Here is a 19,847-nt window from a genome sequence, read left to right on the forward strand (position 1 = left end):
CATATCTAGTGAGTATGCTAGTTAGAGAAGTCTAGGTTTTCACATTTAGCTTGAGCATTTTCTTAATGCACGCATGTCAATTAAAAGTTTGCACTGGCACTACATACTCAACATGGTAAGATAACTACTATTCTGACTTTAATTTTCTCTCAATCCATATGTCTTTTTTTTACAAGACATCCATAGGGCATTAGCCACCCATTTTTCAGGTGCTCAAAAGTAATTCATGTTGCATACAATTTGGGGATCATCCTCTTCCGCCACTAGGAATATCAACGATCTGCCATTATCCTCCTGAATGGAGTTTTTCGAGTACATTAAGAATGCTGGCTTAGAAATGTATCATGAAAGATCACTAGCAAGATTACTCGCTTTTGGCCCTAATCAATGTGCATTGATCCAAGTTGTCCGTTAAACAAGAACATGGAGGATGGCCAGGGTCGTAGCTATAATGCTAAGTTATGAGAAGGCCTAAGAGAAAGGTAGAAGACAGATGCAAGGCTAAGGAGCGAGCATCAAAAACAGAAGGAAGCTAAGACAAAGTCTATGACAAAGACTATGAGGGCCAGCCTTTAAAAAAAAAAGTCAGGTGAAGATGAACACTCGATTTGGAGGATCTGCCAACGGACAAGGCTTGTTTCTTCCGGCAAAGTTCATGCAGGCTTAGCTGACGAGCGGTTGGAAGCAACTACTAAAAATTTTCAGGCTGGCCACTTGCACCACCGCGTTGCCGGTTTCATGAACCTAATCAGCCACCAAAACTTGATTTGAAGATGATGCATCCCTACATCATAAGGTGCTTCCCCTGAGTTTTCAGCATTTTATTTAAATTTGTTATTTGCTGTACTTTGGAGTTATTTGCTGGAGAGATTGCCTTCCAGCAATCAAGCTCTGCCATCAAGAGATGGTTCCCCTTTTGGTTACAAGAATGATTCATTTGTCCCGATCTTCTTTGTAGTTACTGATATGTTGAAGAGTTCTCCAGAATAAAATTTCAATCGATTCTCTGAATGTGATTATCCAACTTTTATCCAAATGGATCAGGTTCGGATCAAGAAAATTTGGAATTAACCTTGAAAAGAAAAATGAATAACTATTTGAAAGCTAAAACCTTCTTCAGAACAACAAATTGAGCTAATGGACGATATAGCAGACCAACCAAAAAAAAAAAAAAAAAAAGGTTCAATAAAATCCACTGTCCATAAACAACCGGGACAACAAGATCACTTTCTCCACCCCATGTGTTCACCAAACATATTGATGGAAGGTTGCATGTTGGGGTGCTAACATAACCAGACAGGGAGTTCCAGTCTATCTAAGAATGAAAAGGCATAGGACCTATCACGATTTTGTTTCCAAATAAATCAGTTTCACACTTTCTCTCTAATATCTTGACCTGTTACACTGAATTCACCTGCTCTCCTTGACCACAAGCATCAAAATAGTACAAACAGACTAATGCACCCCCACTCCCAACCTGCAAAACAGCCGCCATCGTTGCAAAATGAGAGTGCTCAACTCAACGAGTTAGGGGGGAAAATACCGAAAGTTTGAAGCACCACTCTCCATCCGTGCTGCAGACAAATGAGTTCCTTAATGAACCACGTTTACCATAGGCGGTTATCAATGACAGCAGAAATGACGTCTTTCAAGGTTCCCTGCAACAAATAAGATGGACATGTCTTGGTAAGGATTACATCCCTCTGATTTAAATTCCACAGCAATGAGATAGCTGTATCCATTATTATCACCACCATTTAACAAAATAAATGACTGTCAGATAAATCCATTTGCCATCCAGAGGCGAGGCCACCTGCGGCCCCTGGGTGCTTATTTGATCATGAACAAATATGTATATTTTCAAGAGCATGAACAGGGTTTGAAAGAAATATGCAACTTTTTTTTTTTTTGACATTATACCGGAGAGTGGTCCTTGAGCCCAAGGGACAGCACCAATGGCCTGGATGAACTGCAACCACTGCAGAAATGCATTAAAGCTGTGAGATTACTGCATTACTGGTTCCAACTCTATCGTTTCATAAAATATTGTGAAAAACATATGTAGCAATTTTTTTATTGATAAGCTTCAAAAGATCAAAGATTGCTGCACAAGATCCAACTTGGAACTTTCCATCCACAAATTCACTTGAGCACAATATTTGCCTCTCCAGAAAATGAAAAAAATAAATAGAACAACAGGAACTTACTGTTCAAAGTAGATTTGCATCTGTTTTCATTATTATTGGGTTAACCATGCAACAAGCACTACTGAAAGTAACACTTGACAAGGAGCTTCAAAGACAATCTGATGATGGGAATACCAAAGAAAGTAACAAGAGATGGACGATGAAGTACTATCAAGTATGTTATCATGGGAGACGGAATCAGAAAAACTGTCACACACCATTTGCAATTCTCAAGACAGTATACATCCCATGGAATTTCCATAATATAGAAAATCTTTGACCATAAGTCAATCCATGCATTCCTCTGGTCCAGTAGTATCTAATGAGACAAAAATGTCAAAAAAGATAGTGCCCATCCAACATATGGGCATGTAACATAACTTTTTGTTTCCCTCGCCATAGAATTTCACAAGCTGACTAGGTTTACAGATGATATTAACAGCAAGATCAATAATATTTGACAATATTGTATCATGCCAATGATGAAAATTTTTAAAGATACATGATGTCTCAATTTCTTAAGTCTGACTGAAGTGATGGAAATAACTCTCCAACTACAAATTCTGATATAAAAGGCATCAAATCTTTTATTTCCTAATGATGAAAAAGGTAATAAACTTGTGCATTAGAATGATACTAAAGTAAAATGAAGGTCATCTACAAAACCACTTAAACCATGTATCTGTTTATTGCTCTTTTGATTAGCTAAATAGGAATTTATCAACATTAAACTTGTAAAAATAAGTTTAGCTGATTTAAAACTCATGAAGATTTGCACTATGTTTTCAAAATATTGGTCACACAAATGTAACATAAAAAGAGAGAAGCATACCTTATATGTTCAATCAGCTGGCGTGCACATGCAAGTAGATATGGCTGTGAGCAACAAATTGTAGAAATTTAAAATCATTTTTTCCTTGGGAACAACTAAAATTGACTAACTATGCAAATCAGAGAAAACATACCTCATCTCTTTTACCAAATACTACAGAAACATTAAAAGTTGGGTCAACAGATACACTTTCCTCCTTCCTAGCATCAATAAAAAGCCTTATATCAGAATTCTAGTAAAAAGAAGCAAGCAACAAAAAAAAAAAAAAATTTAGGATAAAATATTAATAAAAATATGAAAACTTCCAATAAAACTATATTAGTATTGATCCATGACCTCAAAAATTCAAGAACACATGTACATCATGCAAATGTAGATACAAGATCATCCTTCCTCCACTAAAAGTGGAAAAAATTAATGCCTAATGAGCATGGCTTACTACAAAACTATATGATAAGGCACAAGGGCATGTATTACATAAGCCTTTGAATGCAATGCATCTACATTTACCAAAAAAAAAAAAAAAAAGCAATGCATCTACACCGCCCTTGGTGGTCTTGCACATAAGCCTTTAGGCATTTCTGGAGAGCCTAGCCATGAGATGTGAGGCAACAAGTTGCAGGTATTCCTTTTCTCACAATGAACTAATTTATTTTAAAAGCTACAAAATTTCACATCAGTAGATGATCATGACCTCCAATTATATAAAGTGCAAAATGTAATCTTAGCTTTTAAAAATCTAAAAAATAATGCTTAGTACTACATGAACCTGACATAACTCAGGCAACATAAATTATGGAGCTCACCAGGACTACCAAAATGACTACAGCAGAAAAACTCATGCTGGCCAAATCTTGTCATATATTCATTAAAAAAATATATATTAGAGCAATAAGCTTTTTCTTAAAAAAAGGGGCTAAAAACTGACCTAGCACGCAATATGGTTCCCATACATCCTATCTGAGTCACCATGACCTGGAAAGCTATTTGAAAATGAGCATCTCTAAATTAAAATTTGAGCTTCTCTAAAATTCATATCAGTGAGGGTATAACTGACCAGAAAATTATCATCATACTTGCAGATTACAATGTCCGTCTTATTTCCCTACAAGACAAATACAAGATTTTGAAAGTATAATTGTGAAGGCACATGCAAAAGAAATTTTATATCCAACAGAACCTTTTTGGTAAATTAATTTTGTGCAAAAAGAAATTATGCTACTTATAGCTTGAAAGAGTTTTTTTTTTCCTTTTTTTTTTTAGCACAATATTGACTGAAAATATTAACTCTATTGATGTGTACATTTGAATTATTGTGAATCAAGGAGACTGTCCAAGTAGAATGATATATTGACTTATACTATGTTCAATATCACTTGAAGATTAAATCACTTCACCATACAAAAAGCAATAAAGAAGGCAAGGCAATATATTACAACGATTAGTAACTACCACATTGTCGACTTCTGCAACAGGTCTTAACCTAATATAGTAAACTCAGTTGCAGTGATGAATGTGTATATTCTTGATGGGATTTCTATCCCAAAAAAAATTCCCTTCTCCAATTTATTTTTGATGTTGATTGAATCATTCCATAGGAAAAGGGCTATGGATTAGGAACAGAAAGCCGAGATGGCTTCTAACCTACTAGTACACAGTAACTTTGATAAACAATAATTCTTAAAAGGAAATATCATTGCAAGATCATACATGAAACAAAAACCTAATAAGCAATATTATCAACCAATCTAAAAACACCGAAAAAATAATTAAAAAAAATGGGGAATTTCCCCACAAAGTTTCATTCTAGAGTTTAGATATGGATCATACTTTTTAAAGAATGTGACAAACCCACTCACGTAATGGTATCTTATCTATCACTAAAAGAATTAGATAATATTCAAATAAATCAAGTTTTCCCATAACATTCACACCTCTATAGTATCTATCAACAAAATTGTCTTTGCACTTTCTTAAGTATCCGCTATCACCCAAGTTCTCTTGAGAAGAATAATGTTTCAGCAATTTTTCTCTTTAATGCATTCTGAAAGTCATGTGCATGGAATTGGCATGTAATTAGTCCAAACTTCCAAAAGGCATCCCCAAGCATATATAACTAAGCATTTGCAGTATCCTTTGCATGAATAACAGAGCTTGAATATAAATTGCACACTGATATTCGTACCATAGAAATGATTAAGTATGTCTGTGAGAGGATGTGAGAGAGAGAGAGAGACCTTGATATCTAAGGATATTGACTTGTGGGCGACAGGAAAGTGAGTCGATGGGGAGGAATCCGAGGTTACCTCCATATCCAGCAATATTAAACACCCTAAATAGTGGCAATTACAGGTTACAATTAACCAAATTCACGTATACATTAATAAGTTAACGGATAAAAGCAGAATGTGAAAACAATACTAATGATGAGAACAATACAGATTAAAAATGCTTATGCCCTAACCCATCCCTCGAACATAACAGAATTCATGCATGAAAATCATTGATGTAGGAAGCTAAGAAAAACTTAAAAAATTAAAGAGTCCAATTCATTAAATGCACTCATTAGCAACAAAATGAAGAGCTACTTGAGAATATTCCAGCTTTAGATGAAAACCTAGGTATCCTAATCCATCCTGTATTTTCCTGAAAACTTTTTATAACTTGACACACTTCTATTTTTGGTTAAAAAGAATCTGGCAAATCTTCATCCCCTTCTGAAATGGTGACAATCCTCGAAGAACAACACAAATTTATTCACACACAAGATTAAAAACTCACTTAATTATCCACTTGGATAGTTTTCTTATTGGAGAATACATGACTAACACTGCTATATTCATAATAAGAAAAGCCCTATTTTCTATAGTAAGTTCAACAAGGAGAAAATAAAGAACCCATTATTGAGGGAAAAATAAACTACAAAATAAGAGCATGAGAAGATCAAGTGGAAGAAGTGATTTACCTCAAGAGGGTGCAAAGTGCTCCACAAGAATAATAAGCAGGATCCCTTTGAGGTGAGGTGAATCTAATTATTAGATTTTAGAATTATGTATTGCTTAGCCCAAAAAATCATGAAAACAATTCTTGGGGATGGTTCCACATGGATACACATCTCAGATCTTAAAGCATATTAAGTCCTCTCACTCAACTCCATCATAAGAAAACTAGTATGGAGAAAATGGAGAGAAAAGATTAGGTGAATTAAAGAGAAAGAGGATGCTTCAGATCACCTGATGGAAGAAAGGTTCAAGGTAGTCAGATTGGCTGTCAGTGACGGAAAATGGCAAGTGGAGATGGTGGTAGAATGCTGACCTCTTTGCCTCCTTTTTTCAACGCAAACTAGGAATCCATTTTACCTTTAGGACATCAGGCCTCAGATGAACAACTGAAGAGTCAAGACACATCAATGGACCGGACCTAACCCAATTTCAGCTTTGTCCGGCTCCAATTCCGGTTCAAAGCCAGCCAATTTGAACCGACAGAGCAAATACCATCTTGGGATCCAATTTTTCATGAGAGAGAATATATGCTTGAATTAGACCTAGCCCATTAGACATCTGTCTTAGAGGCCCAGCTTGATAGAGACCTGAGCCCACATGGACAGAAGTCCATGTGTGTGCAAATATCATGGTTGTTTGCCCCATCATCCTTACATGTTAAGTTGCAACTATGAGTTATAGTTGTCTGCATTTTTTGCTCTCATAAGTGGAAGAAGCAGGAGTACTTGGAAAAAAATGGGACTTGCGACAATCATTGACCAGAGTCAATATCATTCATGTCATATGAGACAAGAGAAGAGAGCACTTAAAGGATGAGTATGACCTAACACTCTGAATTAGATTGTTATTAAACATGTAAACCAATGGTTGATGTAAGGGTAAGAAGTATTTGAGGCATGATATAGTCCTATCAATTACCATCAATTTATATGTGTAATGTATGTGATTGATGGGTGGCAAAGGGTTGTGCTCTCAAACATGCAGACAGAATGCATCGAAAAAGAATACAAGTGCTGAAACAGAATTTGGGTGATAGCTGATACTTAAAAAAGTGGGAGAAAACAATTTTCTTGATAGATAGTATAGATGTGTCAATGTTACAAGAAAAGTTGTTGTGTTTGCCTATTATCTATCCTTTTCATCATAGATATAATACCTTTATATGAGCAGGAACATGTTGTTACATTCTTTACAGAGTATGATCCATAACTAAACTCCAGAATGGAACTTTTGTGGTGCAAGTCTCCATTATGTTTGTTTTTTAGTCCTTTTTGGTGTTTTAAATTTGTCAATCAGAATTCTTAATAAGGTTTTGTTTTATGCAAGACCATGCAATGATATTTCCTCTCAGCAAATTGCTATTAGTAATTGTTCATAAAAGTTAATCTGTATTAAAAAAGAGTTAGAAGCCATCTAGATACAATGCCTGACCTTCCAATACAAGTCATATGATACATTAGTGCTCAACAATCAAAGCATAGAAATGCTAGATATTTTCTAATATTTTCCAACCCTCTTTTGACGACGTTCTTGACGATAAACATGCCACCAATAAAGGTGCCCCAGAGACGCACAAAAGTTATTGGAGTGAAGAGTGCGGATGGATCCGTTGCTTCCCGTCCTTCCAACATCCTTATCTTGTAAAGGATTCTGTTATATAGTTAAAACATTTCATTTAACTGAATTGGAAGGTCCGGAGTTACAACAGATGGTATCAAATCCCAAACAAAAACTAAACCATAAACCTAAATCCGCTTAAAGAGAACAAAAGATCACAGATCGAAATGGGACAAACCCTAGATCCAAAAAAGGAAAAAAAGAAATAAACGGGAGAGAAGATCGAGCGAAGAAGTTGACTCCTCAAGAGATAATAATTAATTGAATAAAAACGAAGAAGAAGAGGTCAGAATTTTCTTACCCGGGAGTCGACGTCTCTGGTGCTCTCTTCCTCGAAGAAATTTCGAAAGCGAAACTAGCCGGTCGAGGACTCCCGTCGAGGAAGATAAGGGTGGTCCGTGGTCGATGGATCTCTACAAAATTCTTCTTCGATGGATCTGAACCCGGTCGGGTCGCATTTGATTCTAAAACGACCCAAACCGCTGTGTTAAAAGGAGTTGTTGCGTTGAAGGGGCTATGCTCTCGTCTTCCAAGTCTGGTGTATTTGGGGACTGATGGTATTTCAAAGCCTGGTGTATTTGGGGATTGATGGTATGGTGACGGGAGGCGTGGAGTGTTCGATTAAGTTGGATACTCAATCTGAGACGACGGTGTCTTCAAATTTAAATCGATGTTATCTTAGAGGATGTTTGGTTCGTAATCAAAATCAAAATGAGAATGAGAATCAGAATGAGTTGGAATCAGAATCGGAATGATCAAATCTTCCGAAGTATTTGGTTCGTGATCGAAATTGAATCGGAATGGATGGTTCCCATTGTTGTTGTTTGGTTCATCTAAAAATAGGAATCGGAATTAATTAAAATTTCTATTTTTACCTTTGAACTAAAAATTTTCAAAAACTAAAATTTTTAAAATAACAAATAGATAACAAATCAATTATTATCAGATAATCACTTCTGTTAGTTTGACAATAAAATAATAAGAAAAATTCTGTAAGGGCATCCGATTTGAAGATGCAGACTGTCCAATTCTAAGAGAGTGAGACAAGGGAAAGATTAATAGCTACTATTCATCTTGAATCATAGAACACAATGACACAAATGGTTATATTTTCATAGCACTTTATTATGTTTGTGCCTCCGTTGCAATAAAAGAGCAAATCAGAGATGTAATATAGGAGAAAATCAAAGAGTTAACAGACACAACAGACATCCATCTAGACATACATACTCACAAACATCAAGTAAAACCAAGTTCATGTCGATTACTCTCTCAAACAGATAACACTGTTTTCAAACAGATACTGTGTATTAGCTGGTCAGCAAAAGGCTCTGCTACCATAAAACACTCTGGACTTTTATCTTTTTTCTTCTGTTGATCAGATTTGTCATTCTGGATTTGGATAACATCCCCTCCATCCTTCGATCTCGGGTTGTATCCAACTATCTGAAGTTCTACATAAATCAAGGTTGCAAAATGCATTTCACACATCGTTTGGCGAATCTCTCAAACTCATGGCAGATAATTGTCGCTGTAAAACTTTCCAGATCTTAACTTTTCTTGAGGTTAGGTCTGCAAAAAAAATAAAAAAGTCTGATAATTTTTATCAATAATCATGCATCATGAATATCTAACTATTAGGGAAAAATATACGTTATCTTTTTTTTTTTTTTGGGTAACAGGGTAACCTGACTATATATTCATAAAGAGAACAATATACAGACAAGAGAATGAAATTCTCAACAACATCCAAACCAACTGTCAGACTAATATACTATACATCCAGCAACCCTGTAAGTTCCTTGTAAGTCAGCATGCAAAATTATAGAGAGAATAGCATCAATTTCATTGAATTGCCAAGACACATTCTCCTGCAAAACATATTTAGCAATATAATCAGCAGCTTGATTTGCTGTCCGTGGGATATGTGAATATTTTTTTCTGAAACAGTTAACGCTTGATAGGATGCTGCCAATATACAGATCATAACACCTACAGGAGCACATTTGTTTGTCTAACCTACATAGATTTAGAAGTAGCATCAAATGAATGCTAGCCATCAATAATAAATGTTTTAAGAAAAGGATTGGTTTGTCCAATCTTGTTCCATCAGTGTAATCAAGCAACAAGAATAGGAAGGTGAACAAGTCTATTTTCTATATTTATTTATCAACATCATATTAGACTACTGAAGTTAAAAATAATTCTAAATTGATCTACTCAAAATAAATTTAGCCCTTACCTCATTGAAATACGCATTTTGGAGTCCGAAGATGTGAAAGCAGATGATACCATAATTTTGTACCATTTCAAGACCTAAACCGCACATCATTTGTCATATCAAAATTATCAAGATCCAAATAAATCATAAAATCCTGTAAATGATATATATCATAGCCAAATATAGGAGTAGATATGCCAGCAACCTCCAAATTTAATCAAATCTCAGAGTCCAAACAAAACAAACATGATCCAATTCATTGATCCAACATCATCATGACCATAAAAATCTAAGCAAAAGATTCTCACATTTTCATAATAAAAAGTCAAGCACTCCAACAATAGCATCACATGAAATACTAGTGTCTAAAACCTGATACACCAATGCCTGAGTCAAGAAGGGTAAGCACATACTGCCTCTTCAACTGTGGTGGAAGGGAGAAGAACACTGCACTCTTGCTAGGCTCTGCTGTGAGAATATCAGCCGTCTTTATCACTTCACCACTAGTCAATGCCTCCAATATAAGTAGCTCCTCCACTACTCTCGCAGCATTCTTCTCAGCCATCTCTTACTCACATGCTATTGCTTCAGCTATGGTACCAAAATGTATATCCATGTGCGACATAAATATCTCAAGGTTCATAAACATGGCCTCTAAAGTCTCCTTCATAAGATCAAATTCTCTCGCCATCCTTGCCTCCTTCTGTTGGACAACTTTCTGCTTCTTTGCCTTTCTCGAGCTGCTACCAGATGTCCTCTCTATCGAAGGAGGCTGTGTAACCGAGTGGTCTCCATTGTCCTCATCCATGCTAAGGTCTATTAGATCTTTACCACTCAAAATAGCTGCCTCCTCTCTCTATATTTTCAATAGCCTCTACAAATATTTCAGCACCCTTTCTTGTCGCCCTATCCTTCCCATAGATCTCTTCAAGTACATCTAGATAAGGAAACCATATATATTAAGAGATGAACAACAAACAAAATATTATTTGAGTTACAAAAATAATATTTATAAAATATACTTTGCACCACTCCATGTACCATATTTTATCACAAGAGATCATCTTTTTTTGTTCATTCCATGTGCATCCCGTTTGTGATAATATCTCTATAATAGCACTATGCTTTTGCTTCAGATATTTTATCCTGGATTCAATATGTGGAGTAGCCTTCAAACCACAACCAGGTAGTTTTTCTTCAATCATTTTCTCCAACTTATTCATATATCTATTCTTAAAACCACCATCTCCTTTCCATATGGGATCAGTGAACAACTCCTGAAGGCATTCCACTAACACCGCATCCTCATCATTTTTTCATGGATGCTTGTTCTTTCCTCTGCACGATTAACTTGGCTACATTCATCAGATTCCATCCTATAATAATTATAAATTATAATTTTAATGATCATAATAAATATAGCCATTATCTTAAAATAATATATATTATAAGTATATAACAATAATATTGTTAAAATTCAAATATGAAGTACACAAACAAGTAGAACCATGTAACAAATAGATTCATAACAAGTAAATAATTCCATAACAAGTCCATAACATACTAGATCCAATGTTCTGATATTCAACTAAAATACTTGAACAAAAATAAAAAAATATAAAACATAATCAACTCATAAAAAATGTAGATCTCCAATTGTTAAACATTTGTTGAGCTAGAATGTTTTTAAAATTGGTCCAATGGTCAGATATCTCAAGAGTGGTGATGTACTCAACTTCATCCTGTCTCTGTTCTTCCTCTCCTTTCTCTTCCTCTTCATTTTCTTCCTCTTCTTCCTCTTCTATAGGGTCTCTATGCATATACCTTCTTATTAAGTTGTGAAGGAGATAGCAAGCCATAATAATGCGACATTGGGTCTGTATAAAAAAAAACGAAGGGCTCCTAAGAATTGCCCATCATCCCTTGAGCAATCCAAAACATCTCTCAATCACATTCCTAGCTAGAGCATGTTTCTTATTGAAATATTCTTCTGCAGACTGTGGTCGTCGTCCATTTTTTCACTCATTGAGATGATAACATTGTCCTCTATACGGGGCAAAAAATCCCTCTCCATTGGTGTATTCGGAATCAACCAGGTAATAGCAACCTTGACATATAAAATGAAGTAATTATAACACAAGAAAATTAAAATGAGCTTCATTTGTATGTTTGTGTTCATCAATATATATACATACCTTGAGGCACTCTTAAACCATTTGATCTACTTATAGCATCCCGAAGCACACGACATCATGTGCAGAACCTTCCCAACCGGACAGCACATATATAAATTGGATGTCAGGCGAACAAACGCCTAAGACATTAGTTGCAATATCATTTTTTCTTGTTCGATACCTTGGTTTGTCGTCGACAGAAACGATCACTCTAATGAATGTACCGTCTAATGCTCCTAAGCAATTCTAAAACATCAAAAAAAATTTACAAAAATATCTAAGTAATAAGAAAATAGAATAAGGTGTATTATCATATACCTTGAAACATCTCCATGCATCATCTGTGCAGTCCGCTGCAATAGGCTCAGAGGTTTTGAACAAAACTCTATGTAATTTCAGTATGGCTTTAAGACATAAGTGAAACTGTCGACTCACTGTTTCCCCACTTCTATCAAAATAATTTTCAATTGTCCTATTTTTTTGATGGTGGGCTATTGTGTAAAGAAACATACTAACAATTTCTTGTACGGACATATTTCGGGAATCTTCCAATCCCCCAATATCTCTAAGCATCTCACAGAGTATATCAAATGTTCTTCTATCCATTCGGAGTTGACTCACTCATATTCTGTCATTCTCATTAATAAGCTTACCTAGGTTTTTAATTCTTAACAATTTTTTCTCTTTCTTTTTTGCTATCAACTGACGCCTCCTAAGGTAGATAAATTCTGTGAAATACCAAGTCATATATACCACAAACATTACTGCAAACATCATACACATAATGCTAATGTAACATATTCTTCTCCTTCTCAAATCCATAGGGCGACGAACCATTTTCTGTATACACAATTATCCATAGTATTATCTTTTAGCAAAAATATTGATAACCAATAAAATAAAATTAGTAAATAAGAGCCGAAAGCTTTATTATAAGATAAAAAAGTACCTGGTTACAAATATTTTGCTAATATTTGTAACATGTCCAAAAAAACCAAGGGATAGGAAGATGAGGGGGAAAACACGCTAGTAAGGTTGAGGACCCAACATAAGCCTAACTACCTTGTTAGAAGGTGGACATTATGCTGAAATCTAACCAGGATTACCGTATCTCTCAGAAAAGAAAACTCTGCATGGTTGTCCCTCTAGAGCATCTGACATGTAGTATTGTTGTCTCACAGTTTTCTGAAAACTATCCTTGACACAAAGAAGGTAAGCTTCATTAAGGATGAAAGGAAAAATAACTGAGACATTAAGAATTCTTATCTTTTTCTTTAAGAAAGAATACCAGCAGCTTGGACAAACATAGAGCAGATCTTAAGTGTCCCACATTAGAACTCTGTATTAAAATGGCAGTCATGAGAGAAATTTGTAAAATTCTAATCTTAACCTGACTCAAAGATTAAAATATAAAAATAAAACTGTACTTGTTAAAAAGCTAATGATTTTTTTTCATGAGATGTTCCTGACTACTTTAATTTTTGTTTTTTTTTTCAGAAGAACCACAACAACAACATGTCATTTCTAATCTATGTCTAATTTGTTGATTTCTGTCAGATATTTTCAACTCTTCGAAACATAATTGTCTATCGATTTTTTTTTAAAAAAAATTATCTATGAAATTTCATTTTTCTTGTGTATGTATGTGCCCTGTTGCCGGATCTAATGGCTTTTGCTGTGTCAATCAGAAACGACAACAACTAATTCTTAATTTTTGTTTTTCTAATATGAAGATTCCAATGATAAAAGTCCTCAGTAAAAAAACATAGATTCATCAAAGACAAATAGATTTCATCCAACATCTATGATTACTCCCAGTAAGAAAGAAAATCTCCACTTGTTTTCTTCTCAAAACAAATGATTCTCTGCATCAAATATCTCCAACACTTTCCAATACAAAACTATTTCCTATTGGAACTCCTTCCTTTGTTTTTCCACATCTAGTTTCTCTACTTACAAACAAATGTAGACTCTCATATAAAAGAACACAAACATGACTCGGTTCCATAAAACAGTTAATAAAACCAAAATCCAACACGGCAAGAGAAAAGATCGAAGAGAGATCACCAGTGATTCAGTTGTCACCAATAAGTTTTCACTAACCAATAGAAGGGAAGAAGAGATCAAACCATGAAGAAACAAGAACGCACCGGCGACGGCAAGAGGGAGAGCTCCAGAAGTTGAAAAGAGAGATGGAGAGAGATCGGAGACCAGATCAACCGATGATGAGAAGAGGAGAGGAGAGGTCGGCGCCATTGACCGTCGGCAAAAGATGGAGGATCGCGACGGCAATAAGAGGGGAGCCAGGGAGATCCACCTATGGCTAGGGTTTCTCCATCATTTTTTTTTCTATCGGGTTATAGGGTCCATGGCCATCGGGGAGAAATGAATAGGAGAGTCATCGGGGCCATCTGGGAGAAATCGAGGGGCATTTTAAAAATTTTAAACCCTAGAATGGATTTTGAATCCACAGAGAAGACCCGTGAATGAGTTTTAGGTGGATTGATCTATTCCCATTCCATTTCAAAATCAGAATCGGAATACCAATCAAACGGTTGGAATGGGAGTCACCCATTCCTATTCCGATTCTAACCCCCATTTTTTCCAATCAAACACCCTCTTAGTTCTTTAATCGCTGAAGGGGCGAGCGAGGGCATAAGAAAGAAGATGAACTACTGTAGTGGGAATCTGTTTCTCCAATCCTACAGGATCAACGGATTCTATGTATAAAAATCTCATTTTCTTTCAAGTCGTTTGTTTAGATGATTGAATCATGAAACAAAAAAACAATAGAAAATGACTCATCTTATATATATATATATATATATATATATATATATATATATCCTTTGATGCTCTTTTTTTTTTCTTATAGTTGTTGGGCTCTACCTTCACACCTCGTCGTCTCCAAATCTCTCTTCGCCCATACCATCTCCTCTTCCATATGTCCAACTGCCCCTCATACTCTCTCTCCCCCTCTTAATTGGAACTTAATTAAGAAACCTCTCTGATCTCCGAAAAAGACAATGAAATAAAAAGTGTTGCCGCAAGTCTTTGAAATGACACTGATCGCCCACCAACGTGAAATTCAGACCTAATAGAGAGGTGCTTCCTCTCTAGAAAACCTATACAAAAGTTTACATGCATCAGAGTTCGATGATTAAATTAGTTGGAGCTTGAAAACAAGAAAGAAAGAAGGAAAAAGCTAGGAGAGAAAAAAATGGATGGGCACTACTTTTGCAGGTGTGCTTTGTTAGCTTATCTTAGGCTTAGGTTATCCTGATTATGTCTTTATATAGAGATGGAGTTATATACTATTATATCTAAATCCAGTAGGCTATTAGACCGTATTGTTATAGATTGTTAGGTCTTAATTGGATAGACTATTAAGATAGAAAATTTGCCTACTAATCTGCAGATTATAGTTAGCCATGGATACTAGTTGTTCATGTTCTAAAAAATATTGGGAGATTCGGACAACCTAACCCCTCCATTGAGTGGTTGGTGGGCTTGAGGTCAGCATGGCATTGAAGTGCAGCCTCAATTTGAGTCTGAGATTGGTTGAATGCATGTAAGAATATTATCCTCCAAGCAGTGTTAGATGTTTGAACCAATTTCCTATGAGCTGGAGTCGATATCCATTAGATCAGTATTCATTCGATGATGAAATTGGCTGGCGTCCGAAGCTGCGACTTGCATTATTTCCCCTTGGGCTAGACTTATGATTTGGTCTAGATCATCTCGATCTCAAGCCGAAGTGCTCCAGTTGGCAAAAAATGGCTCACTCAAATGACTTATATTCCAACAAAAAGAAAAGAAGCAAAAAAGAAAATTATCAATCCACATGGAAAAATGTCTTACCTTTTTTTTTTTTTTTTTCTTTTGTTTTCATTGATTTTTCTATGATTTTTTCTGATTTTTTCTTTATTTTTAACCAGGTGGGCGGCCCAGAGCTGCCAAATATGGAAACTTAAACCATGACTAGGGTTTTTGCTGGGTATTTAAATGGTATAAATATATTATCAATCAAACTAGAAATAGATAAATGATAGCTTATTGGTCAAGATAGCGGTTAAGAGTGATCTTGTTTTTCCCCTCCTACATAGATCATGCTGCAAGGTGTTGAATTAATATTGGACATATCCAAATAGACCGCCTAATCAATGAATCCAGCAAGAAATCCACTCCAATCCTACTGGATTTCCTAAAAGGGCCGTTAACATGAAGCTTCATTTTTTTTTTGGTAGAAATATGAAGCTTCTTTTATTAGAGTGTCAGGGTGTTGGATGATGGGAAGTCCTGAGGAATGAAGGGTGGTAAAAGAGAAACTCTTTGTGCATCGAGGGCGGTACAGTTTGGCATAATTTTTTTTATCATAAAAATTATGATAAATTTTTTTTATCATAAAAATTATAATAAATTTTTTTTTCATCATAAAAATTATAATAAAAAATTTTTTATCACAAAAATTATGACGAAAATTTTTTTCGCCACAAATTTAGCGACAAAATCTCATATTTCGTCACTAAATTAGTGACAAAATTTTTTTCGTCGCTAAATTTTGTGACAAAATTTTTTTTCATCACTAAATTTAAATAATAATAATAATAATAATTTTAAATAAATAATATTTATTTTTATGATAAAAATATTTTTTATCGTAATTTTAGTGACGAAAGTTTAAGTTTTTGCGACGAAAATATTTCATCGCTAATATTGCGAACTTTTCCGTCATGTGGTTGACTATTTTTGACAATGAAATAAATTTTTTTTATCACTAAGACTTTTTGCTACGAGGTTTTCTCTACAAATTTTTAGGAACAAAAATTTTCATCGCTAATAGTTTTAGCGACGAAAATTTTATCTTTAGCGACAAAAAAAATTTATCGCAAAAGATCAGATTTCTTGTAGTATATATGAACCAATCAAATAGAGCAAGATATAAATGATAAATCAAAAAAAATATTCATAAGATTACTATTTATTTTAAAATTTTAAATCGTAAAAGAATAAATTCAACAGCGATTGTAAATTTTGAGTTTTTAAATGTAGTATAAACTATAATTCGATAAATTTATTTTCTATACTATCTAGTTTCTACTTTCTTTACCCTCATTAATACCAAGAATTTTTGCAAAACCCAACGCTCAACTTTTCCTTCAGACGCCTGCAGGAAAGTTTGTTCTCTCTATTAAACTAAAGTTTTTCAGCAATGATATGGTTTAACTATTATCCAATGTGTGGGACTTTGAATTCAGTGATAGACTACAGTCGAAAAATGATCTTTATCTACTGAATACAGTAAAAGATATCTGCAAAGTCAAATCAGTGGCATTTAACTACATACAATACAAAATATGATTTGCCTCATTACTCTGAGGAAAGCTATCTGGTCCACACCTGCAAAGCTTGATCCACATTTGCAAAGCTAGATCGTGAGAGGGACGGCGGCGGAGGTGGAGGCGGAGCGACGACAATGGTGGTGGAGGTGGAGCGATGATGACTGTGATGGCTCTAGAGGAAGCAACAACCGTAAGAGAGGGAGAGGACGAGAGAGAGAGAGAGTGAGGGAGGACGAGGGAGAAATCGGGGAGGGAGGACGACAACCGACGCAGTGGCATGGAGGGAAGACGACAACCGATGCGATAGCATAGAGGGAGGACGACGATCGGGGAAGGCTTCAATCGGCCGGCTGGTGGTATGGAGAGACGATGCCGATTGAAGAACGGCTTCAATCGGCCAGTCGGTGGTGCGATCGACGACGTGAGAAAGCGAGAGAGGCCGGCCCGTGGATTGCTTGGTGGCGTGAGAGAGCGAGAGAGAGATGCGCATGAAGGGTTTTGGGGCAAGATTTTGCCCTAAAACCACTTCTTCTTTTTTCAACAAAGCCAAACATAAAAAATTTTATCACAAAAAATATTTTTTTACAATAAAAATTTTTTCATCACAAATAATTAATTTTTAGCAATAAAAAATTTATTTCATCGTAAATAATTAATTTTTAAGGATGAAAATTTTATTTCATTGAAAAAAATAAAAATTCTAGTGATGAAAAAAAATTTCATCGTTAAAAATTTACTTCTCGCAATAAAAATTAATATTTCATCACAAAAGATTTAACAAAAAATTTTCGTTGCCTTAAAACTCTTTTTTTTTTCAACAAAAAATATATTAGCGATGAAATATTTTCATTGCGAAACATAAAAAAATTTATTTCAAGAAAGTATTTTTTTGCAACGAAAATTTTTCATCACAAATAATTGATTTTTAGCGATGAAAAATTTATTTCATCATAAATAATTAATCTTTGGAGATAAAAAATTTATTTCATCGTAAAAAATTAAAAACTCTAGCAATAAAAAAATTTCATCGTTAAAAATTTATTTCTAGCAACAAAAATTAATATTTCATCACAAAAGATTCAACTTTTTATGATAAAAATTTTTTTCATCGTAAATACTTAATTTTTGATAATAAATTTTTTTTCATCGCAAAAACATACTTATTTACGACAAAAAATTTTTTCATTACTAAAATTTCATCGCAAAAAATCAGATTTCTTATAGTGATATAAAACAAGACCTAATGTGTTTACCTAAAAAGCTTGAGAATGATACATTAACAACCCGTTCATTAAAACTTCTCCATTTGGCTCCTTCTATTAGGTTGGCTGTTATAGAGCTCTCTTTTATGAGCCATCTTTCTCTATTGGATTTTTCTCTTTCATTGTAGCTAGTGTATATATTGGCTAGAATAAGAGAAGAAGATATGTGAGATTCTACTATTTTCTACTATTCTCTTGCTCTCCTATGTTGGTGGATCCTGAAAGCTTCTTTAGTTTGCATCTAGCCTCTTTGGAGCCATGTTGGTGGAGAGGAACGAGTGGTCGTTCACTAGATCATTGTATCTCTGGGAGCGGTCATCAATAGCCTCACACATGAGAGGACAATATCGCTTCTAGAACAGAGCCTTTAGGTATGTCTGGATTTTAGACCATTTTCTAATCTTTTTAATTTAATATTTCATTACTTGAAAGAAAATTATGTATAATTTTGTTTTATATATCTTTTGCCTATCATCATATTTCTAACACCCCCGTCAATATCTCAAGCACCCCACTCCACAAAAATGGTTTACCCATCTCAAGTAAGAAGATTTTGCCATGATTATGGAGAAAGTAGAGCCCAAAGATTTCATATTCTCTACATTCCGAGAAAAGGGGTATATCATGACTAAAAAGTTATGCACCTAAATGATCGAATAAATTGCAATAATTGGTTCCCCTCAAGGAACAATGTTAGTGAAGGTGCAAGTAGGGTTGGGATACCTACCTAACTTGCTTTACTTCATAATTTACTAAAGGATCGATCAAGTCATGATTATGTCAAAACACGTAAGACCAAAGTCCAAACTCAAATATCAAGGCAGCAACCCAAGCCTCCTACCTCCTTTATAAACCACCACACTCCATTAATTCTTCTTGGCCTTTCGCCTGTCGCTTGTCCATCCACGACATGCCTCCTATGACCACCATTAGCCCCTTTTGTCCACACACCACACCCACCCGCCCCTCCTCCTCCTCACACCTTCAACCTCATTGGTTCCCCACCAGCCTCATTTTTCACCATCATTTTCCTCTGGATAATTTAACTCACTGCTAGCTTCACCTCTACCTAGCATCATTCATCCATGATGTCACAGGCGACCGGCTCGCCTCCTTAATGGCCATCTCTTGTGGTTCTTGCTTTTTTTGTACTCGGTTAGACTGTTTTTCCTTATTTTGGATCTTCTAATTATGTCTCCAATCTACTAAAA

General features: G+C 35.1%; 1 protein-coding gene across 2 annotated transcripts; it reads right to left on the reverse strand.

The window, feature by feature from the left end:
- Window positions 1-1,147: 1,147 nt before the first annotated feature.
- On the reverse strand, window positions 1,148-8,092 carry LOC105041132 (uncharacterized). 2 transcript variants are annotated; one of them, XM_029263396.2, is made up of 9 exons: window positions 7,939-8,082; window positions 7,533-7,670; window positions 5,256-5,350; window positions 4,076-4,123; window positions 3,947-3,993; window positions 3,152-3,218; window positions 3,019-3,062; window positions 1,921-1,978; window positions 1,148-1,658 (listed from the first exon to the last, which is right to left on the reverse strand). In XM_029263396.2, exons 3-9 carry the CDS (start codon window positions 5,328-5,330, stop codon window positions 1,608-1,610), a joined length of 390 nt encoding a protein of 129 aa, XP_029119229.1. In that variant the 5' UTR covers window positions 5,331-5,350; window positions 7,533-7,670; window positions 7,939-8,082; the 3' UTR covers window positions 1,148-1,607. The 2 variants fall into 2 exon arrangements, with proteins under 2 accessions (XP_029119229.1, XP_010916259.1); XM_010917957.4 differs by lacking the exon at window positions 7,533-7,670 and having other exon boundaries at window positions 7,939-8,092.
- Window positions 8,093-19,847: the final 11,755 nt, after the last annotated feature.

The sequence above is a fragment of the Elaeis guineensis genome, chromosome 3, assembly GCF_000442705.2.
Source record: "Elaeis guineensis isolate ETL-2024a chromosome 3, EG11, whole genome shotgun sequence".
Taxonomy (NCBI): Eukaryota; Viridiplantae; Streptophyta; class Magnoliopsida; order Arecales; family Arecaceae; genus Elaeis; species Elaeis guineensis.

What these genes read in the sequence shown, in the direction of transcription:
- LOC105041132 (XM_010917957.4), bottom strand. Translation starts at nt 5,330, where the DNA reads ATGGAGGTAACCTCGGATTCCTCCCCATCGACTCACTTTCCTGTCGCC. An exon ending in AGTATGATGATAATTTTCTG is followed by an intron (nt 3,994 to 4,075) that starts GTCAGTTATACC and finishes ATAGCTTTCCAG; the next exon opens with GTCATGGTGACTCAGATAGG. An exon ending in GGCTCAAGGACCACTCTCCG is followed by an intron (nt 1,659 to 1,920) that starts GTATAATGTCAA and finishes TATTTGTTGCAG; the next exon opens with GGAACCTTGAAAGACGTCAT.